The 27,150-nt window shown below is 44.0% G+C and overlaps 1 protein-coding gene across 3 annotated transcripts in view; it reads right to left on the bottom strand.

The window, feature by feature from the left end:
- The window catches only part of LOC146865673 (endoplasmic reticulum aminopeptidase 1-like), a 529,832-nt gene that overhangs the window by 320,599 nt on the left and 182,083 nt on the right, over positions 1 to 27,150 (bottom strand). For all 3 annotated transcript variants that reach the window (XM_085632533.1, XM_085632531.1, XM_085632532.1), the window contains exon 7: positions 6,555 to 6,668. In XM_085632533.1, the coding sequence (XP_085488659.1) occupies positions 6,555 to 6,668 (114 nt within the window). The remainder of the gene's footprint in view (positions 1 to 6,554; positions 6,669 to 27,150) is intronic.

The following is a 27,150-nucleotide window of genomic DNA, read 5'->3' on the forward strand; positions in this document are numbered from 1 at the left end:
TGAATTGGGCAAAAGACACTAGCACTGTAATTTTAACAAGCCTTTGTAATGCAATAGGTCTCGCATTTACGAGAGTTTAAGCTATTGGCATTGTAAATGACAATGCCTTTTATTTATGTTTTAAAAAACAACACATAAATAAAAGGCATTGCCATTTACAATGCCAATAGCTCAAACTCTCACAACTGCGAGACATATTGCAGTGCAAATGCTTGTTTTTTAAAGCCATCTTTATTAGCGTTTTCAGCACACACTTAAGAGCGGCTTTGCCAGCTCATGCCAGCCGGACAAGCATCTCAATCTGAATAACACTTCCAACATAATGTCTAGTATCATGTTGAGCTGTTTCTGCATACTCTTGAGTTACATGTTCTTAAGATGTTAAAAAAAATCAGACACATAAACAATATCCAAACTTGCAGTCATCGTGTTCTATATATTCCTCTTGATAACGGAAGTGTCCCAGCCACCGTGTGATACACGAGCCCAGTATATGCATTCCCTTTGTGTACTAACATGTATCACCGCTTGGATTCAAGACCAAAGCATGTATTTGCTCTACATTCCCTCAGCCTATCCATGACAAAAACCTACAGAAACAGCAACTTCTCTTATATATAGCGCTCAGAAACGATACATGTGCCTGAGAACTTCTTTGTCTCTGCACCCACGTCTGTAATATGACGCAGGCGCAGAGGCATGACCCCATCCAAATGAGGGAATGTCCCCTGAAGACAGCGCTGGCGTTTTATGTGCACCAGGGCTATCGATATTACAGAAGGGGCCGCACGAGTGTCTGCGGCCCCTCTGTAATACCAAAGTGTCCCAGGGGCGTGCAAAGTGGGAGCATATGCCCGTTGCACCCCCGGGGCACTTTATATAATACAGCCCCAGGTGTGATCCTGCTTACTCTCTTGGCTAGTGCTGTGGGTCAATCAAAATTGGAGCCAATCATGGTGTGGCAGACTGTCCCATTGTCAACAGACTGGACACTGGAGAAGGCACTTCAAAGACGTCTACACCCAGATCAGTGTCTGGATCTGGACAATAAAAAATGGGCACCTGAGTCAAGTCCTTAAAAAAATTGTTCAATGAGCAAGAAGATCAGCAGGACTTCTAGCTGCTAGTAGTTGTGCTGGCCTCCCTGCTGGGTGAGGGCTCTGAACAATTGAGCCAAGTACTCCTCCCGCCCTTGACCCTCAGTGATAACGCTGGTCGAGCAGTCCAAGGCTTTTCGGACAGGAGGTAGGCGTAGGGCGAATTCAGGCTCACAACTCAACACTTGAAAGTGCAAAAACTGAATGTTCAGCCAAAATACTTTCTTTTATGGAGTGGCATTAATACACACACGCAAAGTCCACACTTAACAATAACACACTCTTCATAAACTCTTCTTACTACGGACCATATTATTCTTCATTCACTTGAGTCAACATCCAGTCTAGGCCGCGCTAGAGAATGCGAGTCTTAGAAGTCCCACAATGGCTAGTTACAGTCAAAGTATCCCAAAGCTTTTGGCAGTAGAGCCAGAGCAGTTGCTCCACCCATGGGCCCTGCGACTCAAGAATCAGTCTTACCCACTCCAACTGGAGACAAGATGGAGAGACCAGGAGCATTCAGCAATTCTGGGTTTATGTTGATAGTGAGTGGTGCCAGCAAAGAGAAGCGCAGGGTCTGGACCTTTGCAGTCCTCCTCTATTGTTGCATTAGGTACCCTTGGGTCCAGATGGTAGATATGGGGTGCTCCGATATGATCCGTGTTTGCCCATGACCAAATATTTGAAATGCAGGTACAGTTGTGTGAGGCCATCTAACAAACGTCTGAATAATAGGCAACGTGTTCGTAAGAGAAGGCGCGGAAGCACCTGTCCAATTAATCCATGGGATAGGGAGTTCATTCTTTTGAATACTGCCGGTTTACAGATCCCACCCATTACCTCTCTAACAGGAACCCTTATCGTCATGTTGGACATAATTCATGGTTAAGGCAGTAAACTTCCACCAATATGAAGGTAGCGCTTTGGGTGCCCTTCTGGGTCCAACAAGACTATTATCCATGAGACAGGCCTATGTCATGGCGCACATATGATCCGTGTTTTCCTATGATAACAAAAATCAGCACTATGGATCCGACAAAAGTAGAGTTGGGCCCTCAGGGATGTGGTACACATCCATCACCATGCGGAGGATTTTTTCATCCCAACAATCTGCAAATCAGTATATCAAAGTCCTGTTCAAAATAGTGTATTTAGTCATTCCTATAACTGACATAATTCAAGTTGCCATTCAGTCCTTTCACGTTTCTAGGGAAATTTTCTGAGATTTGGGTACCAGATTGGTCTCAGTGGTAAGAGCATAGTAGGGCTTACTCAGCTTTCCAAAATAGCATTGTTGATATTGTAAACACTCAAAGACTGAAACAAAACATACACATGAGTTGGTGAGACAGTTGGATTTAAAGTTGTTCTGTACTTTTGTGAAATAAAACCTTTACTTTTGTAAAGTAATATTGAGTTGTTCAAAGGTTTATCATCCGGAGTCTGGGCATTACTTCAAAGACTGAAGATGAGTATAATTCTTGAGACTCTTTCTTGGCACAAAAACTTTAGTCATATTTCCTGTGAGGAGAAGTGGCTTTCGGTTTGAAAACTAAATCTTGTCTATATTTAATTTGCATGAAAGCTTTGTGAATTGTTTGGATTATTTTATTGCCTTCACAAGAAGAGTGCTGTTACCTGCTGCTACTGTGAAAGAAGACGTGAAAGACTGCAGGTTATAAATGTTGTGGTATCCACAGGAGTTCTTACAATTCTTGTGCACTGTAACACTAAGTAGAAATGTGTACAGATCTGGGTGATGTCATGTTTATGATTGCCTAGTTATAATTGGAATTCTCCCTACGTGGATTCTGACTAAGGACAGTTGAAGGAGAGCACCGGTGTTGTGGATGCTGCTCCGTGCTATGAAAATAAAGCTACTTCAATAACCTATGAAGAGGGAAAGCGCAAGGGACTGTGATCCTGTGCTATTAAAGGTTGAATTAAATATTGTCCAAGGTTGGGAGATTAACGACAGCAAAGTTGTGGAACTAGGAGAATATTTTAAAGTAAGAGATGAATTAAGTGAAGGTAAAGTCAAGAGGAGATGGCAAAGATTACCTCCTGAAGGAATACAGAAACGTGTCCTTGCTATCGTTAACAAAGGATATCCTGGGCAAAGTATGTCTAAACATAGAGTCAGAGCATCGTTTTGGTGTCCTGGAATGGACAGTGATGTAGAGGCTCTTGTAAAAAAACCTGTCATATTTGTGCGAATAGCGACAAATCTAAAGTTGTACGGCAACCGCCTCTGGTTTGTAGTAAATTTCCGTCAAGACCATGGGAAAGATTAGATATTGATTTTATTGGTCCAGTGGGAAAACTAGGAAACAAGGATAGATTCATCCTTGTGTTGGTAGATTGCCATTCTAAATGGTTCGCTGTGGAATCTATGGCTGAAGTAAACACTGCTAGAGTAATAAGATTTTTGGAAAGAGTTTTTCTAGATGAAGGGATACCGGCATCTATTGTATCTGATAATGGCGTACAGTTTATTTCCAAGGAGATGGTGGATTATCTAAAGAGGATGGGTATCTCTCTTATGAAAGAGTGGCTCTTTTTAGACCGCAGGCGAATAGCTTAGTAGAAAGAGCTAATCGCATTGTAATGGGCATCATTCAATTATTACTTGCCAATGGGTTGTACAACAAGAATTAAGAAAAATTATGTGGACACATAGAATCACTTCACATTCTGCTATGGGTGTGTCTCGGTTTGTGTCTCTAAAAGGGAGAGAGCCTGGAAAGAAGGAATGTCCCATATGGTTGTGCAAGAAAGATAGAATTTGGGTTGATCGGAATGAAGTGAGAGAAAGAGTGGAAAAGGGACAAGAAAGAATGATGGTTGCATACAACTTAAGAAAAGGTGCGAAGGAATTATGGGTCCAAGCTGGAGATTGGGTTGTTGTTCAGAAGAATGAATGGGTTTGGAAAGGTGAAAGTAGATATTTAGGGCCCTTTCCTGTTAAGGAAGTGAAACGTGATGTCATGGAGTTAGAAGATGGGTCTACTTGGAATTTGGGAAATATTAGTAAAGTATGTAAACCTTGAGTATGTAGCATTCTGTCAATATAGAATCCTTGTTTTTTTGTGTTCTCATTGCTCTTTTTTTCCTTGCTTCGTTTTTTTCTCATCTTTATACATTTTTTATTATATTGTATGAAGAGGGAGGTGTGTACAGATCTGGGTGATGTCATGTTTATGGTTGCCTAGTTATAATTGGAATTCTCCCTACATGGATTCTGACTAAGGATAGCTGAAGGAGGTGTTGTGGATACTGCTCCGTGCTAGAGATGTTATGAAAATAAAGCTACTTTCATAACCTACGAAGACTCATTTTTTCAAAATTGTTGAAAAAGACAACAAATCCCAAAAATGTATTTATATTTATTTTATGTTAAGATAGTTTTTTCATCAGACGTCTTTGAACAACATGAAAAGAGTAATCGAAATAACTTACATTTTTATGTGATTATAATAAAATACATTAAGGAGGGACATTAGGGTATCCCACATGATCATATTACAAATAACTATCTTCTTGTTTTAAGTTCTCCTTCCCTGCTGTTACATTTTCCAACCCTTTCCCTCACTTGGCCACTGCAATAATATGAGCCATAGATTTGGTGGTCCCTGGAGATAGACCCTTGAATCTTCGTCCAAGCTCAGAGGAACAGGATGGAGCAGCAATAATAAGCCTTATTCTGCAAATCATATTATCCATAAGTCCCAAGATACTAATCATTCACTGACATTTTTTTATGTGGCTGTGGTTTGCAATATTTGTTTCAACCTACCCACCTTCTGCCATGAAGTTATCATCTGAAATGTATCAAATTAATCATTTTTTGTAGTAGATAGCTCCTAATATGAGTCTATTAAACTCATATAATTTCTCCAACTCTACTATACTACATCTATTACTACTGTATTATAGTACATAGAGAAGTATTGAGCCCATATCTTTGGTGCCCATTATTCTCAAACAAGTGTCACTATGTTTTCAGTGTCTATCATGTATATTATGAGCCTAAAACTCAAAGACTGAGACCTATGGTATAAATTCTCCTAAAATAAAAGGTATCACTCCGACAAATGCTTCTGTATAGTTATGTCACACATGATAATTTAGGACTCAATGTTTTCAAACCCAGAGAAGTACATGAATAGCAAGTATACCAAGTAGTCTAAAACCAGAAACAACAAATAATTGAATGAACATGTCACAATGTGTCAAAGTTACAAACTGTGCTCCGTAAAACACTGTTCAACTCAGAATCTTTCTAATTTATTAAAATCTTTTGGAGGTCACCACTCTCAAGTCTCTACTATTTTCAAATTTCTATACCACACCAAGATAAGCTCTGTAGAGAAAAAGTATTTTTCTTACTTTGTTAAGCCCATCAGAAACATTTCATGTCTATCTTGCCGTTGTACTGAACGGGTTACAGAGCATTCAGTTTATATAGCCAGAAGAATTACATTTGCGACAGTCTTTGCTCCATGTCCCCTTGTTTTGATGAAATGGTTATTGACTCAATAATCTGGAAACAAATATGGTTGAAATTGTGTCCATCCCCAATCCAGTATAAATCCACTGGTGCTTTTGTATTTTTAGTCCAGGTTTTGATTACAGGTTGTTTTTCCTAACATAAACCCTACCAAATGGGCAATTAAAAGGGAAATGCAATTATTGGAAACACAAGTCATGAATTGACTGAGCTTGATGGTACTGCCAGGTGTTGGATGATACATAATTAGGCCGCTTACTAGGTTTATGCAGAGTGCAAAGTTTAAGCACAGAAATGTTCCCATATTGATTCTAAAAAGAGTTACTAGATTTTAGTCTTCATTTCGGTTTGAATGATAAAGTCTTTGATGTTCTTACTGTTTTTCTAGGCAATTAAGCAATCAATGCTTTATTGAGGAGCAGATCGTTAAGTTTCCAATCAGATTCAATTCGTTTTCAATGCTATAGGGGGATTCCTTTGATTCTTTTGATTTACCTCAAGTGTTTAGTAACACAAATTAGTTGATCATCTGTTGCGCTTCTCTCTGAGTCTTACTATGATTTCTTGTGTTTGGCATTTTACAGGTTCCAGCATAGTATAGTATACAGCATAGACTGCATTATAAAATATATTATTTCCTGATATTTCCAGATATTATTTCCTATAAATATTTCCTAACAGTACATGAGACGTTCCACAGAACTGCACTCTGGTGCTACCGACATAGTATAAATGGTCTAATAAGAACCAGTTACTTTGAAGTTTATTTTGTACAATAGGGTATTGAGTTTGATTCCCTGGAAATCATAGAACATATATGCAATGCTATAGTTCAGGTATTGCATTTAAACAAGACACTTCATTAGCCCAATATTGGGTATAAAAGAAAAACACAGAATGTTTCCAATTCATATGTAAAGAAAATTGCATAATACTATAATACTCACAACTTGCAGATCCGGGTGTGTAATATTCACAGACACATACTCCATAAACTTTGCAAATCCTTCATTTAGCCAAAGGTCATTCCACCACTCCATAGTAACTAAGTTTCCAAACCACTGAAATAAAAAGATGGGAACAAACATGAATTAAATGGATGGATTTCTTCAGAATTTTTGCAGTTGACATAAACAACAAACATGTAATAGCACTGTGCCAATACATGGACCACAAGGTGGGACCTAATACTTTTCAGATACCACAAGATGTTATCATCATGTTACCAATCTAGCAATAAAGGTGAATGAGTTACATTCTCCATCATGCGCACTCACTTTATGTTGGTGTCTACACACTGTTAGGTCTGTGCACAATGCGAGCATCGCACACTCTGATGGCTAATTATAGCCAGTGAGTTGTCTACTCAAGTTATTCCATATTTGTGGGGTCTTTGTGGGCAGGCATGTGGCAAGGAGGTGTTTGTTTGGTGGCGGCTGGGCTATTTGAGGCAGCAGGGAGCCAAACTCAACTCAGATGACAAAAACAAGCAATGGGAAATCATGGGGTGAAGAGAGGGCGGGCAGTAGGTGGAGCCATCAGAATTTGGAGCTACTTTATGAGCAGCCACACCAGTATAACGAAGAGTGGAAAGGTTTACTGGTTCCCATAAAATGCCAGAGTTTCCCTGGAGTCCCCTTTGTTCAAGGTCATTTGTCACTCCTACCGCTCCCACTAAGAAAGTAAAGGCAGTCATCAGCAGTAGTTGTTGTGGAGGCAGACAGGGTCAGGCCATTTGCGTTAGTCCTGCAGCACAAGGAGGCAGCATTGTGTGGGGCAAAGGTAGTCGGTTTAGGAACCAGTGTGGCTAGGGCCTGCAGGCCCTCTCCCCCTTTCTGTCAATTAATCATTCTTCTGCTCTGCCTCACTATGTCACTGCCACAGTTTCTGCTCAAGCTACTTGTTTCCTGACATTGTTCTACTATACATTTGCTGTGCCATTGCTCTTTGGTTTTGCAACTTTCTATGCCTTGCCTTAACGTTTAAATTATTTTAATTATTTTGCACTTTTACCACCCTCACACTTGTTTTTGATTTCCTGCTCCTTGTGTGCAGATACACGAATTATGGCAGACTGCGATGCTGCCTGGTGTTTGCCTCTCTGGATTAACGCTGGCTCTCTTGTGAAGCTAAGACATGGGTTGTGGGGCTACATAGTGGCTATTGGATTTTCCAAGCAAGCATTTTGTACTGAAATTTTGTAACCATACTCGAGTATGCTGTTGTGTCAGTGCTCTAGTTCTACTTAATTTCCTCCTTGGACTTCTCAGGGACCTTGTTACCCCAGTCACTTGTCCATGGCAAACCTATCTCAGGGTGTCAACATTCCGACCGTAGGAGTAGTCCTGGGGTGGGGGAGTTGACTGCTGTTTCAGGGAGGGCAGCGTATTTTTGGGACAAAGGTTAGAGTTTGAAAAGCCGGTCATAAGCTGGAGTTCAGGGGTGGAAGCAAGAAGAAAAGATGATTTGACAAACTTAGGAGCTGATGCGTCTGAGCTGCATCAGGAGGATGCTGTGCCTTGCATGAATTTGTGATGCATAGACAGGATTGGGCTACTTATACCTATTATTGCCATTGAGACTTAGGACCTACTGGCAATAACGTGGAGTAAAGAAAATGTTGAAACACATTCTTTAGACTAATGAACTATTAGAATTGTCAAAACAAAATAAAACAAAATCTTGCTGCAGAGGTCCCTAGTTGTGGGGAGTAACTACATCCTTTATTTAGTCCTGTTGAAATTACTTGAATAATTTGCGCTACGCTATCTCATATTACAGAAGAAACAGTATTTAAAGTTAGTGATTTGCACTTTCACGTACAAAGTTTATCTATTGAGGTGTAGCAATTGCTAAACGTAAAGTGAAAGGCCACCCTAAATTGCTGTCAAAGAGTGTGCAAATGAAAAGTAAGGCTCCCTGTAATACTAGTGCTAGTAGGGAAGACGTTTCACTTATAAGTTAGCCAAGGTCTGTAAAGTCATTAATTATGTAGGCTTCAGGTTCACTGAAGAGTAACATTTCAAAGAGAAATAAAAATGGTCTAAAACAAATATTATTTGACACAGCTTGGCCCTCACTCAAACGCATTAATGGTAAGAAATATCAAGGACCCAAGTGTAAGAAATTTGAATTTGAGTAAACCTAAATTGACATCTGTTCTGCATACAGAAGCAATAAATAAGATTGAAGTTCAACACAAATGGTCTTTGCAAGCCTGTAAGGGACAAAGTACTAGTGAAGTTAAGAATCCTATTGATGCATCCGATAAAGCCCACGTGTCTTGTGAATGTACCAGTCATAATAAAAGATATATAATAGATCATCTGACACCTATTTTCAAAACAAATTGTTGAGAAAGATCAAAAAGAATCAGTTCCATTGATAGAAGGTGTCCAAGAGGCTCAGATGTTCAGTCAGAGGGAAGCTGGTCCTCCGCCAGGTGAAAATAAATGGCTCTTTAAAGATTCTAGTAAAAATTGTGCAAAGGAAAATGGTTGTGGTCCACTATAGAAGGCAATACACAGATGGCACCCTCTCATTAGACCCTGGATTACAATCTAGTTAGTGATTCTGTATATAATACCAGAGGGGGAAGGTAAAAAAAGATATTGCCGAAATGCCCTTATACTCAATGCTGTTTGGAAAAATGTCAATTTGGTGAGCTTGAAAATCTAGCCGAAAATTACATAAGCTCGTAATTTAAATCATGAGCTTCCTGAAATTCTACCAGTGAAACTTAATTTTTTTTCTCTTCCCTACATAACTCACTCTTTGGGAGAAAGTAGTAGGGTGAATTTTGAAGATAACAGGTCGATCTTAGATAAGGGTATGAAGGATAACTATAATTATGGAACAGTATTAGCCCCTGAAATGATGAGTGCTATATATCATATTTTGAAATCCACCATGACCCTATTGGAAAATGTAGTAAAAGATTCATATCATAATATTAAGACCACCTCATGAATGCAAAATAAACTTGTAGAACGTACTTCAGGGCTTTCCAACATAAAACAGGTTAGCATGACTAGCCACCCTTTAATTGATAAAGGAATCCAAACTTTAATAGATCCTGTTAAATTTGTGAATAAAAAAAAGGGACACAGCTCTACAGACGGAGGGCAGAGGTAACAGGGGCCACATATTGCAATCTAGTAGACGTTTTAGCTCAAACTATCAAAGCCGCAGATAACCAGAAACAGTAAAACCAAGGACTGATAACAGGGATCAAACAATGCATATAAATAAGGAGGATATTAAGGCCAAGAAAATAGAGGAGGAATTAAGCTGCATTACAAAATATATTAAAGTACATCCTACTTTTCAAGGTAAAACAAGAAAGGAAGAGTGGTCTTAAAAATAGTAAATCAAATTGAACAGGAGAAAACAGAGAAGGAATACAAAAAAAAGGACTACGTAAGGTGTGCTGTGATAACACTCGTACAATATCCTGGTTTAAATAAAAGTATGACAATAAATGATTGTTTAGCTGAGAAATGTGAAGCAAAAATAAGGGCAGCAAGTGATGATGAAATAAATCTGCTGGAGCAAGAAACAGAATTAGGAGTGGCTACTAACCTAGGAGAGATTGAAGTGTTGGCATCTAAAATACATAAATATCATCCTATCCATTTGCCATTAGCAGCACAGGTAATTAACTACTAATGATTTGGCACACTATATTATCTATCCTGAGTCAAGGTCATCTAGATAAATGATTTCATTTGATAAAAATAACTCGAAAATTTGATTGATCTCCGGGAAATAAGTGAAGATCATTTGATCTTACAAATAGTTGATATCTTTGCAGATTGGACACCAAGCCCATATATTAATAGGGGAATAATAATCTTGATCCTTGATAGAATATCAAGGCTGTCTAAAATAACAATATGTGAAATAGTATTGGTTGAGCTTCCCAATGAAAAGTTTGAGAGTCATAATAGTCTAATGCCATGGTCCATTTTTATTCAAAGCTTGTGGTCTTAAATTCTCTTGATTATTAACACAGTTAGGTTTCGACATATACATTGTGCAGAAGAGTAAGAAGATTCAGCTGCATAGTAAGGAAAGCTTTGGTTATGACATCAGTGAAACAAAGTGAGAAAAGCCAGGTAACAACCCGAAGGCAACTGTAGGTGATTAGTCGGGTCAAAGATCATTTATTACCAAAACACACTCTGAAACAAGGATATTCTCAGGCCCACCACTAAAAAAGACAATAAATGTGAATGGAATTCGATAGTGGCAGCAATTAAATCTGGGCGTTTGATGACCAAATCAAATACCTCCTGCTTGTAAAACTCTCCATTTGATATCCTGGAATATTGCTGGCTTTAAAAGATATTGGCTCCAGGATATGGATTTTTTAACAATAGTAGTTGAGATTAGATCAAATTAGATATAGATAAAGAAGTGTATTAATAATGGTAATAGGAGGAAATCAACAACATGTATTATAGCTAATGTCCAGCTGCTACCAATAAAAGAGAGATTATGGAAAGAAACTAAAAAATGTGGGAGTTCAAATAAAGAAGATTGGATTTAAACAGCCTACCGTCAAATATATTGATATTACAGGATTTTAATGATAAAAGCACTTTGTCAGAAACTTTGGATGAGGTATAGCACAGCAACGAAAAATATCTATGCATACCAAGCCAAATATCCTGGGATAGGAAATGTAATGGTGTAAACAGTAAATTAAAACGTACATTAAAACACACAATATGACCATTATTATTGGAAGTGTTCCTGGGGCTCAACCTGCAAATAACACTTGTGACAATGTGAAAACATCATCACTCATTGATTATGCAGGTGTACTATCGGAAGACTTCTTTATTATTTAAGATATGTTGGTAGGTGAGCAGGCAGGGAGTGATAACAGATCCATAGAATTGACTTTGGATGATCACGCCAATAATAGAGAACCCTGGGCTAATAACCAACATGTTTGTTGAAAGAATAATCAAAGGATCATTTGGTCCCCGAGATTCAAGGCCCAAAGTGAAAAGCTGATTTATGACTTTATATTACCAGTCCAAAGAATGGGGGGAAATGCACTTAAGATCAGGGCCCACCCAGGCGCTGCAGGACCAAGGGATGGAATTGATACAGCAAGAGTGAGAGTACATAGTATATTAGTGAAGCTTTTCAAACAGAGCGAACCCTGAGGGGCCCTATGAGGAAGATGTACAGGAAACACATCTGAATTTAGACGAATAAGCGTGGCAAAAAAGGAAAATGTGGTCAGAAGTTATTAAGGCAGTACAAGAGACAAGGTGCAACATTTATTGGGAACTTATAGGAAACATGCTTGGAACAAATAAGGTGCTGGCAGGCACACTTTAGGAATATATTTAGTAAAAACGTTTTAGCACTGAATATTGCTAAAGAAAATGAAAATGTTTCAGAGTTGGATATTGTTGGCATTTTTGGAGATCATGTTTAAGCCAAATTAACCCAAGAAAATTTGATACCAACAGTAAAAGATGTTACAAATGCAATAAAAGCATTCAAGGGCTCTAGAGTGCAAGGGCAGGATAGTATACCCACAACTATATCAAAGTAGGCTCCAGATCTCTGAGCACAATCATCACCATCTTTGTTAAATGCAGTTATTAAGGAAACTAGAATCATAGAAAGGTAATATATGGGTACCAATCTCTAAAAATGGCCTGCTAGAGGATCTTCATGTTTATCGTTTGATAACTAGTCAGATTTATACCAAGCGCCTTTTAAAATTTCTTTAAAACTGGGTTGAAGATGCAAACATAATTCTGAAATTTCAAATAGGGTTCAGGAAAGATCACTAGAATCAACTGTTGTATGTCACATATATTGATTCATCAACTGCAATTGATACAGTAAACTGGTCACATCCATGGGAAAAAATAAATAAATGAAGTACTGCACCTGAATTATTGAAACAGATAATCAACCTGCATGAGGGCTCCTGGAACCAGATTTAATTGGGATATAATGGTGCACTGTTAAGAAAAATGTAAACACCAAATGGAATTAGACAAGGTTGCATATTGGCACCCCTTTTGTTTTCCATCTATATTGCAGATGGCCAGAAATATTTGGCAAAGGCAAGTCATTTCCACCGAAACTGCGAGGAATATGTGCTCCATATATTTTATGCAGATGATGCTATTTTAATTGATCTTGCCCCCCTTGGTCTACAGGGACAACTGAATGAATTTGCTAAATATTTTGTCTCTAATGAATTAAAAATAAATGTGACAAATATTAAAGCAATGGTTTTATGAAAAGGTTGAGAAGGATTGAATATGCTACTTACCAGTATGCATCTGTTCTTGGCATGTAGGGCTGCTGACATTCATATCTGTGCATAGATCGCCGCCTAGTGTTGGGTCCGGATGTTTGCACGTTGTTGTCCTGGAAGAGTCTTCGAAGTATCCTGGGATAGGTGACTCCTCCCCTGGACTACAGTGCGCATGGGCATCCTCTCCATCCTCAGATTGTTTTTCGCCATTGTGGCAGTGATGGAGTAGATACAGAAAGTGATGACCATGCTTACAGTAATTCTGAGAGCTGCAGCTGCTACAGGCGCCGGGGAGGAGGGAGGGCGATATGAATGTCAGCAGCCCTACATGCCAAGAACAGATGCATACTGGTAAGTAGCATATTCAGTTCGAGGCATGTGGGCTGCTGAATTCATATCTGTGCATAGAATATATAGCAGTGCCCTCTATTAGCGGCGGCTACCAGTGCCAGCTGCAGCGGTCTGAAAGAGAGTTTTGAGAACAGCCTGTCCTACAGCTGCCTGCTGTTTTGATTGCACATCTACACAATAGTGTTTGGTAAATGTATGTGTAGTGGACCAGGTGGCTGCTCTACATATATCATGCAAAGGAATGTTTCCCAGGAAAGCCATGGAGGCCCCTAACTTACGTGTTGAGTGGGCTCGTGGGGGAATCGTTAATGTGCGTTTAGCCTTTTGATAGCAAATTTGAATACATTTAACGATCCATCTGGCTATACCTGCTTTGGAGATAGCGTTACCTTTGTGGTGTGGGGCAAAGGCAACGAAAAGTTGTTTTGTTTTCCTAAAGACTTTAGTCCTGTCGATATAGTACATGAGGGCTCTCTTTACATCTAGTGTATGGAGTGCTCTTTCTGCGACAGTTTGTGGGTTTTGAAAGAAAACAGGCAGTTCAATAGTTTGATTCATGTGGAACTGCGATATGACCTTGGGCATGAATTTGGGGTTGGTACGTAGTACGACCCTGTTGGCGTGAACCTGTATGAATGGCTCTTGAACGGTTAGTGCCTGGAGTTCACTAACTCTCCTTAAAGAAGTGATTGCTACTAGGAAAGCTACTTTCCAGGTGAGGAATTGAATCTCGCATGAGTGTAGAGGTTCGAAGGGTGGACCCATCAGGCGTGTGAGGACCAAGTTGAGGTTCCACATTGGAGCTGGTGGGTGGCTTGGAGGAATTACTCGTTTGAGTCCTTCCAAGAATGCTTTGATGGCCGGCACTCTGAATAAAGAGAGGTGCTGCCTGTTCTGGAGATAGGCTGATATTGCGGTCAAATGGACACGTATTGAGGTGTATGCCAGATTGCATCGGTATAGGTGTAAGAGGTAACAAATTATGTTTTGGATGGATGCGTCTAGCGGGTTAATGTCATTATTATTGCAATAAATGACTAATCTTTTCCATTTGGCTGCATAGCAAGCTCTGGTAGTGGGTCTCCTGGCCTCCTTAATGATGTCCATACAGTCAGGTGGCAGGTTTAGGTAGCCAAACTCTAGGACTTCAGGAGCCAGATTGCCAGGTTCAGCTGTTGCGGATCTGGGTGCTGAATCTCTCCATGGTTCTGCGTCAAATGCGCGGGTTTGATCCGCAGCCTTTGATGCGGCACCACGGAAAGTTCGAGAAAGGTGGTGTACCATGGCTGGCGTGCCCACATTGGAGCAACCAGGACGAGTGTCAGTGAGTGTTGTCTGAGTTTGCGTGCCACCAGCGGTATCAATGGTGCTGGGGGAAAAGCGTACGCAAATCTGCCGGACCAGTTCATCCATATCGCATTGCCCTGCGACTGCGGATGTGGGAACCTGGCGGCAAAGCTTTGGCATTTTGCGTTTTCGCTTGTGACGAATAGGTCTATCTCTGGATGACCCCACTGCTGGAAGTACGGTTGGAGTACTGATGGGTGTAACTCCCACTCGTGCATCTGGTGGCTGTGTCTGCTGAGCAGATCCGCCATCTGGTTGTCCTTGCCGGGGAGGTGTTCCGCCATGAGGAACATGTTCCTCTGAATGGCCCACTTCCACATGCTCTGAGCCAGATGAGACAACTGTGGAGAGTGTGTTCCTCCCTGCTTCTGTATGTAATACATGGCGGTCATGTTGTCCGTCCGGATCAACACGACTTTGTTGCACAAGTGTACTTTGAATGCTTTCATAGCCAGGAAGATTGCCATCAGTTCTAGAAGGTTGATGTGCATCTTCTTTTGTTGTATTGTCCATAGTCCCTGCACTGTGTAGTTGAGTACATGAGCTCCCCATCCCTGGAGAGACGCGTCCGCCGTCAATATTATTTGTGGAACCGGCTCTTGGAACGGTCGGCCCTTGCAAAGGTTTTGTGGATTCCACCAATGCAGAGAGTTGTATGCCCGACCGCTCACCAACACTAGGTCTTTTAGTTGCCCTTGAGCCTGATTCCATTGACGTGCTAAGCACTCCTGAAGCGGGCGCATATGTAGTCTCGCGTGTGGGACTATGAAAATGCAGGAGGCCATCATGCCTATCAACTGCATGAACACTCGCGCGGGAAGGGAGTGTTGGGGTTTGAACTTGGAAATCAGCATTTGTATGCTGTTGATTCTCACTAAATTCGGCTGAGCTGTGGCCGCCAGAGTGTCTATGGTCGCACCTAGGTACTGTTGTACGTGTGCGGGTTGGAGATGTGATTTTGGGTAATTTAGTGAGAACCCCAGACTGTGAAGAAGGTGAATGGTGTGGGACATGTGGCTGGTACATTGCTGGGCTGACTTTGCCTGAACAAGCCAGTCGTCCAGGTAGGGGTAGACATGAATGTGTTGCCTCCGTAAATGTGCAGCCAGAGTAGCTAGGCACTTTGTGAAAACCCTGGGCGCCGTTGTCACGCCGAAGGGAAGAACCTTGAATTGGTAGTGCTGCCCTTGAATAGTGAACCTGAGATATTTCCTGTGTGATGGGTGAATGAGTATGTGGAAATACGCATCTTTGAGGTCTAGTGTGGCTAGGAAGTCTCCCTGTTTGAGCAGTGGGAGGACTTGTTGCAGGGTGAGCATGTGGAAATGCTCCGAGAGAATGTAGCGGTTGAGGGGTCTCAGGTCTAGTATAGGTCTGAGTGACCCGTCCTTTTTCGGTATTAAAAAGTACAGGGAGTACACCCCCGTACCTTGCTCGTGGACGGGTACGACCTCTATTGCGCCTTTTTGCAGCATACTTAGCACTTCCTGCTGTAATAGCGTTAAGTGCTCTGTGGACATAGGACGGTGTTTTGGCGGTATTGTGGGTGGAGTCGAGGTTAATTCTAGGCAGTAACCGTGTTTGACAATATCTTTGACCCACCTGTCCGTGGTGATGGAGTTCCACGTGGACAGGAACCTTTGTAGCCTTCCCCCGACAGGTGTTATGTGGTCGGGAGGAAGGGAGAGGGCGTCACTGTTTGTTTTTGGGGGAGGACCTGGTGTTGCCGTATCCGCGTCCTCTGCCCTTTGTGCTTGAGCCACGATATCCACCCCGGGTGTTTTTGTCGTAGGAACTTTGTGTGTTTCCCTTGTTGTAGGTTTGCTGTGACCCCTGTCCTCTACCTGCTCCTCTATTTCCGGGGCGACGAAAGGAGCCACTCCGAAAGGTCTGCGTTTGGAGAGCCCCCATGGACTTTGCAGTGTCTGTGTCCTTTTTTATTTTTTCTAGGGTGGTGTCAACCTCTGGTCCGAATAAGTAGTCGGGGTTGACCGGCTGGTTGAGGATGTTATTTTGCACCTCAGGTTTGAATCCGGAGATTCGTAACCAGGCGTGTCGTCGTAACATGACGCTAGTGTTTATGGCTCTGGCAGCTGTATCTGCGGCATCCAGTGCACACTTAATGGATGCGTTCGTGAGGAGTTGTCCCTCCCTGATGAGGATCTCTGCTCCCTCTTTGTATTGGTCAGGGAGATGTTGGAGTAAGGTTTCTAATGTGTCATAATGTGCGCGATCGTAGCGAGCTAGGAGCGCCTGAGTATTGGCAATACGCCATATGTTAGCTGCTTGGGCTGCAACCCGTTTGCCGGAGGTCTCTAGCACCTTGGACTCTTTGTCCGGGGGAGGAGCATCCCCAGTCGTCTGCGAGTGCGCCCGTTTGCGAGCATTCGCGACTACTATGGAATCCAGAGGCAGCTGGCCTCTAATGTAGGTAGGGTCCCCAGGCGCCGACCTATATTTCTTGTCGATCCTGGGGTTTATTACTCTTGCCCTGGTGGGTTCTTTGAAAATGTCCTTTGCTGGTTTGAGGACACCTTTCAACATGGGTAGAGTTTTGATATTCCTTTCTGAGGATGCGAAAGTATCCATGAGAAAATCGTCCACGATGGTGTCAGAGTGGAGTTGCACACCATGATTGGCCGCAGCACGTTCAATGAGGGCGTTGAATGCGGCAGTGTCCTCTGTGGGAGATGTTTTTGCGCCATATAGCTGCGTGTCCTGTGTATTCCATAGGTGCGCCCGGGTCTACAGGGTCATCCCAAGCCTGGTCAGGGTCCTGTTGGCCTTCAGGGTCCATCTCTCCGGGGTAGGGGACGTGGTCACCCATGTAGTCCTCCAAAACGTCGGTTTCGGAAAGAAGGACTGTGGATCTTGGTAAGAGGTATGGAGAGGTTCGTAAAGAACTGGTTCCGAATCCACTGGCAGCTTTTTCTTTAGCGGGATCCGGTAGGAGTCCAAAGCTGGCTCGGAAGTTATTCTCCTCTTGTGGAGCATCATTCTGCCGGTTTCGGCATCGATGATGTGTGATGGTGACGTCTCGGTAGGAGAGTGTTCTGCAGGTGTGATCCTGGTGTGGGTAACACGTGTTCTGATTTCGAACAGTTTTGGCGCCGTGGATGGTGGCAGGCCAAAAGTGATGTTGGCCGGTGCCGGAGAAGCTTTTTGAGCCTTTTTCGGCTCGGAGCCTGACGTGTCCTGGAGGGCTGCCTTGTCTTTGATGCGTTGCAAGGACGCTGAAACTTGCCGCACCTGGAACGCCGACGGTTCCTTGGCGCCGACCGGTTCTGTAGAGGCAGGCGTGGACTTCTTCGGTGCCACGGGGTCATCGAGTCGAGGAGAGGTAGTAGCTGTCGACGGCGTCGATGATTGTGCCTTTGGTGCTGCTTTCGAAGTGGTGTGAGACGCAGCAGCCATTTTGACCTTTGTGGCCGGAGCCGATGGTTTTTTTCCGTGTGTCGGCGCCGACGTCGGCTGCTGCGAGCTCGGCACCGAAGTCCCGTTTGGTGCGGTCGGTGCCGACGGGTTTGGCTGGCGTCGAAGGTGTGGTGGGCTTCGATCCGACCAGTGTCACTTTCAGTTTCGGTTTCTGCTGAACCGATACGGCTTTCGGTTTCGATGAAGGGAAACCAGTCGTTTTGGGTAGTAATGGCTGCCGCTGAATGTCCGAGGCCGGGCCAGAGGGCGGGGCCGAAGAAATGCGGGATAGGTCTTGGGTAAGGCCCGAAGGCGATCCCTCGACCGGAGCCATAGACTGACGCACTGGGATATCCTCAGTCTGTACGGGTAGGCCTTGCTCGTCACCGGAGCTACTCTCTTCGGCCCCTAAGGCCTCATTGTAGTCTCCTACCTCGGTGTCGGCTTCGTCTCTGTGAAAGAGTCGTTCTTCGACGTCTTCCGATCCGGAGTCGTGTTCGGAAGCGGGGCTGGAGGGTAGGTTCTCCACGTCTTCCACATCTTCGTCCTCGGCGCTGAAGATGTTGGTCGGGGCCGGTGCCGCTTGCTGCGCTTCAAGTCTCGCTGCTCGTCGATTCCGGAGAGTCTTCTTGGATTGGAATCGGGCACAGGCCATACATGTGGACTCGTCGTGATCCGGTGAAAGGCATTTGTTGCACACCGGGTGGACGTCGACATGGGGATATTTCGCATTGCATACAGGGCACCGCTTGAATGGTGTCCTCGATTCCATCGTCGATGTCGGGTCGATGGTCGGGTATGATGCGAAAAAGTTGTTCTTGAAGTTAGTAAACTAACAAATAACTATCGATACCGATCGGGAACAGTACCGACGCGAACTAAAGGCCTTTTGGCCTGTAAAAAGTTTTTCCTAACTTGAGTCAAGATAAGCACATCCGAACCCAATGGCGGAAAAAAACAATCTGAGGATGGAGAGGATGCCCATGAGCACTGTAGTCCAGGGGAGGAGTCACCTATCCAAGGATACTTCGAAGACTCTTCCAGGACAACAACGTGCAAACATCCGGACCCAACACTAGGCGGCGATCTATGCACAGATATGAATTCAGCAGCCCACATGCCTCGAACAATATTAATATGCTGACATTTTCAGTCACAGAAACAAAGACACAGAGGTAGACCAGGAATTTTGCCATACATCTGTAGAGTTCGAAGACAGTCTTACAATAGGAAGATCATTCAATTATTTCTGTATGGGTGCAAGTAAATAAAAGAGAAGCAGATGAAATGTGTAGACAAACAGATGCCTTATGGAAAAGATGGCTTGGTCTCTCGAAGGGATCAGTAAATTGCGCTTTAAGGTTGGAGCTTAAATTGTTGAACATATAATGTAACTATCAAAGAATAAAGAATTTTTTTTTTTCAAATATTTTCATCTGCAGAATTAGAAATAAGAAATATCATTCAAAATTACCGTGAGCCTGAAAAAGTATATCTTGAATGTAAACTTTAGAGAAAATTATAATGACGGGTGATCCACTTTATTACATTGATCCAGCAGAGCTCTCTCGGCTAGCTTGAAAAAAGTTATTATAGATAAGGTGGTGAAGGAGCTATGTAACAAAACAAAAACAGAGAACTGTGAGAGTATTACAAATCTAAATCATATGAGTAAGGCTCAATTTACCAGAAATATACAGATATATTTAAAAGACAGAAAGGATAGGAATGTTAAACAGTGGATATGTAAAGCTTTGTTCAGGCTAAGTTTCTTTCTTAATATTTTGGAAATTACCCTTTAGTAACACTGGACTAAACACAGGCATATATGAATATGTCATCTTTGTAAAGACTGTATAGCCACACTTATGCATCTCTTGAATTTCTGTACATATTTTTTCATGGATAGGTAGACATTTTTAACGACAGTTTTTAAATAGATGAACATACGAAAAGTTTATAATGAATATGCTACTTACCAGTATGCATCTGTTCTTGGCATGTAGGGCTGCTGACATTCATATCTGTGCATAGATCGCCGCCTAGTGTTGGGTCCGGATGATTGCACATTGTTGTCCTGGAAGAGTCTTCGAAGTATCACGAGATAGGTGGCTCCTCCCCTGGACTACAGTGCGCATGGGCATCCTCTCCATCCTCAGATTGTTTTTCGCCATTGTGGCAGTGATGGAGTAGATACAGTAAGTGATGACCATGCTATACAGTAATTCTGAGTGCTGCAGCTGCTACAGGCGCCGGGGAGGAGGGTGGGCGATATGAATGTCAGCAGCCCTACATGCCAAGAACAGATGCATACTGGTAAGTAGCATATTCAGTTCGAGGCATGTGGGCTGCTGAATTCATATCTGTGCATAGAATATATAGCAGTCCCTCGATTAGCGGCGGCTGCCCGTGCCAGCAGCAGCAGTCTGAAAAAGAGTCTTGAGAACAGCCTGTCCTACAGCTGCCTGCTGTTTTGAGTGTACATCTACACAGTAGTGTTTGGTAAATGTATGTATAGTGGACCATGTGGCTGCTCTACATATTGCTTCTGACGGAATGTTTCCCAGGAAAGCCATGGACGCCCCTAACTTTAGTGTTGAGTGGGCTCTCGGAATAGTTAACGTGCGTTTAGCTTTTTCATAACAAATTTGAATACATTTAACTATCCATCTGGCTATCCCTGCTTTGGAAATGGCGTTGCCCTTATGTTGTGGAGAAAAGGCAACGAATAGTTGTTTTGTTTTCCTAAAATCCTTGGTCCTGTCTATATAGTACATGAGGGCTCTCTTTACGTCTAGTGTATGGAGCATTCTCTCTGCGACAGTTTCCGGATTTTGAAAGAAAACCAGCAGTTCAATAGTTTGATTCATGTGGAACTGTGATAGTACTTTAGGCATGAAGGTGAGGTTGGTACGTAGTACAACTCTGTTCGCATGAACCTGTATGAATGGCTCTTGAATGGTTAGTGCCTGGAGTTCACTAACTCGTCTCAGCGAAGTGATTGCCACCAGGAAGGCTACTTTCCAGGTGAGGAATTGAATCTCACATGAACGTAGAGGTTCAAAAGGTGGACCCATCAATCTGGTGAGGACCACATTTAGGTTCCACACCGGCGCCGGTGGGTGCCGTGGAGGAATTACTCGTTTAAGTCCCTCCAAGAATGCTTTGATGGCAGGCACTTTGAATAATGAGAGGTGTTGCCTGTTTTGAAGATAGGCTGCTATTGCGGTGAGATGTATGAGTATGGAACTGTATGCTAGACTGCATTGGTATAAGTGTAGCAGGTAACAGATGATATTCTGAGTAGATGCATCTAGCGGGTTGATGTCATTGTGTTGACAGTAGATGACAAACCTTTTCCATTTCGCCGCATAGCAAGCTCTGGTGGTGGGTCTCCTGGCCTCTTTGATGATGTTCATACATTCTGGAGGCAGGTTTAAGTATCCAAACTCTAAGACTTCAGGAGCCAGATCGCCAGGTGCAGCTGTTGCGGATCTGGGTGCTGAATTGCGCCATGGTTCTGCGTTAAAAGTTTGGGCGTTAGTCGCAGCGTTTAATGTGGCACCACGGAAAGTTCTAGAAACGTGGTGTACCATGGTTGGCGTGCCCACGTTGGAGCAACCAGGATGAGTGTCAGTGAGTGTTGCCTCAGTTTGCGTGCCACTAGCGGTATTAATGGCGCTGGGGGAAAAGCGTACGCAAATCTGCATGACCAGTTCATCCATATCGCATTGCCCTGCGATTGTGGATGTGGGAACCTGCCGGCAAAGCTTTGGCATTTTGCGTTTTCCCTTGTGGCGAATAGGTCTATTTCTGGATGACCCCACTTTTGGAAGAACGGTTGGAGTACTGATGGATGCAGCTCCCACTCGTGCATTTGGTGGCTGTGTCTGCTGAGCAGATCTGCCATCTGGTTGTCCTTGCCCGGGAGGTGTTCCGCCATGAGGAACATGTTCCTTTGAATGGCCCACTTCCACATGCTCTGAGCCAGATGAGACAACTGCGGAGAGTGTGTTCCTCCCTGCTTCTGAATGTAGTACATGGCAGTCATGTTGTCCGTCCGGATCAACACGACTTTGTTGCACAAGTGTACTTTGAACGCCTTCATGGCTAGGAAGATTGCCATCAGTTCCACAATGTTGATGAGCATCTTTTTCTGCTGTGTCGTCCATAGTCCCTGCACTGTATAATTGAGTACATGAGCTCCCCATCCCTGGAGAGACGCGTCCGCCGTCAGTATTATTTGTGGAACAGGCTCTTGGAACGGTCGGCCCTTGCAAAGGTTTTGTGGATTCCACCAATGCAGAGAGTTGTATGCCCGACCGCTCACCAACACTAGGTCGTTCAACTGTCCTTGAGCCTGATTCCATTGACGTGCTAAGCACTCTTGAAGCGGGCGCATATGTAGTCTCGCGTGCGGGACTATGAAGATGCAGGAGGCCATCATGCCTATCAACTGCATGAACACTCGCGCTGGAAGGGAGTGTTGAGGGCTGAACTTTGCTATAAGCAGTTGTATGCTGTTGATTCTCACTAAGGTTGGCTGAGCTTTGGCAGCCAGAGTGTCTATGGTCGCGCCTAGGTACTGTTGTACGTGGGCTGGTTGAAGGTGTGATTTGGGATAATTTAGTGAGAATCCCAGACTGTGAAGAAGGTGAATGGTGTGGGACATGTGGCTGGCGCATTGCTGGGCTGACTTTGCCTGAACAAGCCAGTCGTCCAGGTAAGGGAAGACGTGAATATGTTGTCTTCGCAAGTGAGCAGCCACCGTCGCAAGGCACTTGGTAAAGACCCTGGGAGCTGTTGTTACTCCGAAAGGGAGTACCTTGAACTGATAATGTTGATTTTGAATAGTGAACCTGAGATATTTTCTGTGGGATGGGTGTATGGGAACGTGGAAATACGCATCCTTTAAATCTAGTGTTGCTAGGAAGTCTCCCTGACTGAGTAGCGGCAGGACCTGCTGGAGGGTGATCATATGAAAATGTTCCGACAGAATGTACATGTTGAGAGGTCTTAGGTCCAGTAAAGGCCTGAGAGAGCCGTCCTTTTTGGGGATTAAGAAGTACAGAGAGTACACCCCTAAACCGTGCTGTTGGATAGGCACGGGCTCTATGGCTCCTTTTTGCAGCATACTCAGTACTTCCTGCTGCAATAATGTCAAGTGCTCTACGGACATAGGACGTTGTCTTGGTGGTATGTTGGGTGGAATGGATGTTAATTCTAGACAATAACCGTACTGGACAATGTCTAAGACCCACCTGTCTGTGGTGATGGAACTCCAGACTGGCAGGAACTGTTGTAATCTCCCCCCGACCGGTGTTATGTGGACGGGGGCAGTGACAAGATGTCACTGTTTGTTATTGGCAGAGGATCTGGTATTGTTGTTTCCTTTGCCTCTGCCCTTGGTGCTGGAGCCAAGGTATCCACCCCTATTGTTTTTATTATAAGGACTTTGTGACCCTCCTTTATTGTACTGCTGCTGGGAGCCCTGACGTCTAGCTGCTCCTGAACTTCTGGGGCGACGAAAGGAGCCACTACGAAACTGCTGGGATTGTAGAGCCCCCATAGATTTAGCAGTCTCAGTGTCTTTTTTAATCTTTTCGAGTGTGGTGTCAACTTCAGGGCCAAATAAGAAGTCTGGGTTGACTGGCTGATGAAAGATATTTGTTTGAATGTCTGGTTTAAAGCCCGATATTCTTAACCATGCATGTCTCCGTAACATCACACTTGTGTTGATGGCCCTGGCTGCTGTGTCTGCTGCATCCAGTGCGCATTTGATGGACGCATTGGTAATGAGTTGCCCCTCTCTAATGAGGAGCTCCGCCCCTTCCTTGAACTCATCTGGTAGGTGTTGTATTAGGGGTTCCAGGGTATCGTAGTGGGACCTATTGTACCTGGCTAGAAGTGCCTGGGTGTTGGCAATGCGCCAGATGTTTGATGCTTGCGCTGCCACCCGTTTCCCAGAGTTTTCGAACACCTTGGACTCTTTGTCCGGAGGAGGAGCATCACCAGTAGTTTGAGAGTTCGCTCTTTTGCGGGCGTTAGAAACAACCAGGGAGTCCAATGGCAATTGACCCTTAATGTACGTAGGGTCTCCTGGGGCTGGTCTATACTTTTTCTCAATCCTGGGGTTTAACACTCGTGTTCTTGTTGGCTACTTAAAGATGTCTTTAGCATGTTTAAGAACGCCTTTTAGCATTGGAAGTGTCTTAACCGTTTTTTCTGATGTGGAGAACGTGTCCACTAAGAAATCCTCTTCAACAGAGTCTGAATGAAGTTCAACCCCGTGATTGGCAGCCGCCCGTTCAATGAGGGCGTTAAAAGTAGCAGTGTCCTCAGCAGGGGATGGTTTTATATTGTAGATAGGGGTGTCAGGAGCATTGTGGATGTCACCTGGGTCATTTGGGTCTCCCCATGAGTGATCCTGGTCCTGTGGTTCATCCTGGTCATGATGTAGAGGATAAGTGGTATCCTCATAATAGGTGTCACCTGCATCCGTCTGCGAAGGTGTTGGAGAAAAATCAAGTGTGTGGTGGGGATAAGTTTGATAAGGTTCCACAGGCAGTGGAGTGGAGCCGGAATCCATTTTCTTCTTGAGCGGGATTTTATAGGACTCCAAAGTGTTCACCGGGACAATTTTTCTCTTCCGAAACACCAGTTTACCGGTTTCGAGGTCGAGGACCCGCTCCGGTGAGTAGTCTACAGGTGGATCTGCAGGTGCAGGTTTTGCGGGTGCGAAGCCTTTCCGGAGCGCGAACATTTTAGGTGTTCCCGACGGCGGCAATCCAAAAGTGATCGGCGCCGGCGTCGATGTAGCCTTCGCGACCTTCTTCGGCTCGGGGCCCTGTATCGGGTCGGGTGTGTCCCGTTCCCTGATGCGCGTGAGGAACTGAGACACCTGCTTCACCAGGGATGGCGATGGTGCACTGGAACCGACGTGCACTTCGGGGACCGGCTTGGAGGCCGTCCCAGGTCCCTTCCCCGACTTAGGCTTTTCGATTCGAATTTTCGGGTCGACGCCCTGTGGAGTGGGGATCCTCGCACCGTCGGCACCCTTTGCAGTAGATGCACGATCGGTCATCTGGGCTGTAGGCGTTCGCGCCCCAACTTTGGTTGTTAAAGGCATCTGCGGCTTCGGGGGACCGAGGGCCTTTTTGTGTTTCTCGGCGCCGAAAACCCCGTGTGTTTCCTCGGCACCGACAGTGCCTTTAGGCTGTTCGGTTCCGATGTCCTCCTTTTGTGTTTGCGGATGTGAAGGGTTGGAAGCCTTCGATCCGACGAGGAGTTGCACTTTTAGTTTCGGTTTCACCTGTGCAGCTTTCAGTTTCGATTTTGATGGATCGACTCGAGAGGTCTTACAAAGTTCCGGCTCGTTGGAAATGTTCGAAGCCGAGCCCGGAGGCGGGGCTGTAGAACGCAGTGACTGGTCTTGGGTGAGGCCCGCAGGCGACCCCGCGACCCAAGCCATATGGACATTCTGTCCCTGGGCCTCAGTATCGACGGATCGGCCTAGCTCCTCGCCTGAGCTATCTTCTTCGGCCCCAAGGGCCCCATTGTCGTCTCCTACCTCGTCGACGACTTCTTCGTCCTGGAATATCCCCTCGTCTTCGGCTTCATAGTTGGAGTCAGGTTCCGAAGCAGAATCAGATTCCACTTCCTCGACCCTCTAGACATCTTCATCCTTGGTCCCGAATATGTTGTCCAGGGTAGGCGCCGATTTGTTGGCCTCCAAGCGAGCTGCACGTCGATTCCGAAGTGTCTTCTTTGACCGGAATCGGGCGCAGGCCATACACTTGGATTCATCGTGATCCGGTGACAAACATTTGTTACACACCGGGTGGACGTCGATGTGGGGATATTTGGCGTGACATAGAGGACATCTCTTGAAGGGAGTCTTCGATTCCATGTTCGATCGAAGTTCTGTCCGAACTCGATCCGATGAGGTGAAAGAAGAAGTTACCGATACCGAACGCGAACGATACCGACGAAGTCTAAATATAGTTTTCCTAACTTGAGCTAAGATAAGCACATCCGAACCCAATGGCGTAAAAAAACAATCTGAGGATGGAGAGGATGCCCATGCGCACTGTAGTCCAGGGGAGGAGCCACCTATCTCGTGATACTTCGAAGACTCTTCCAGGACAACAATGTGCAATCATCCGGACCCAACACTAGGCGGCGATCTATGCACAGATATGAATTCAGCAGCCCACATGCCTCGAACATTGTTAAGCTCTATAATGAAGTGTGCTATTACTATATAACCCAGACCCTCTCCAAACAGTTAGTTGCACAGAAAAATGAGCACACCTGGGGTTGAGCCTGAGATCCCGGAACACCTTTAAGAGAATAAGCTGGGAAAGATCATATCCATGTTTTCCAAGCAAATGTTTTCTAAACTCCCTAGCCCCATCATGTTACAATTACCTTCCCTGCAAAAGCTGGAGAAGATCTGGTTCTGTTCATTTTAGAACAAGAATGACGTAGAGCTGATGAGGTTAGAGTCAGGCCTCCAGGCTCCAATTTGACCAGAAAGTAGCTCTGAATGGAAACAGAGCCCAAAAACTGATTTAGGCTGGTGGTTGCCTTTCAAAGGTTAGTACAAGAGGATTTCCACACTAATGTTTGTGAATACTCAACAAATGTGTATGTCTGCTGTGTTAGCTCAAGGTGTGATGTGCTTATTAAAAAAAGAAAGATATAGTGACTAACATAGAAAAGCAAAATTATGTTTTTTGTTTGTGAGAACATCAGGGGAAACATCCATTACTACGCAGTCATTACAATGACCAACCTTTACAACTCAACTGTTACAACGCAACTGCCTTTACATTGCAGGCCATTACAATGCATGCCAATACAACGCACGTCACTACAACGCATACCATTACAACGCATTATAAGGTAAGTAATGGAGATTCTTTTAGTATTAGGGTGGGTATGGGTTTTGGGGTACATGGGAATAGTAATTTTTACCCCTACACTATCCAACACTTTCCCTACTGTTGCACTCACTGGAGTGGGAATAGTAATTTTTATCCCTACACTATCCAACACTTACCCTGCTGTTGCCCTAAAAGTATTATGCATTGTAATGGTATGCGTTGTAATGGTAGTTTTAAAAAATGCGT

The sequence above is a fragment of the Triturus cristatus genome, chromosome 2_1 (genome assembly GCF_964204655.1).
Source record: "Triturus cristatus chromosome 2_1, aTriCri1.1, whole genome shotgun sequence".
In the NCBI taxonomy this organism is placed as follows: Eukaryota; Metazoa; Chordata; class Amphibia; order Caudata; family Salamandridae; genus Triturus; species Triturus cristatus.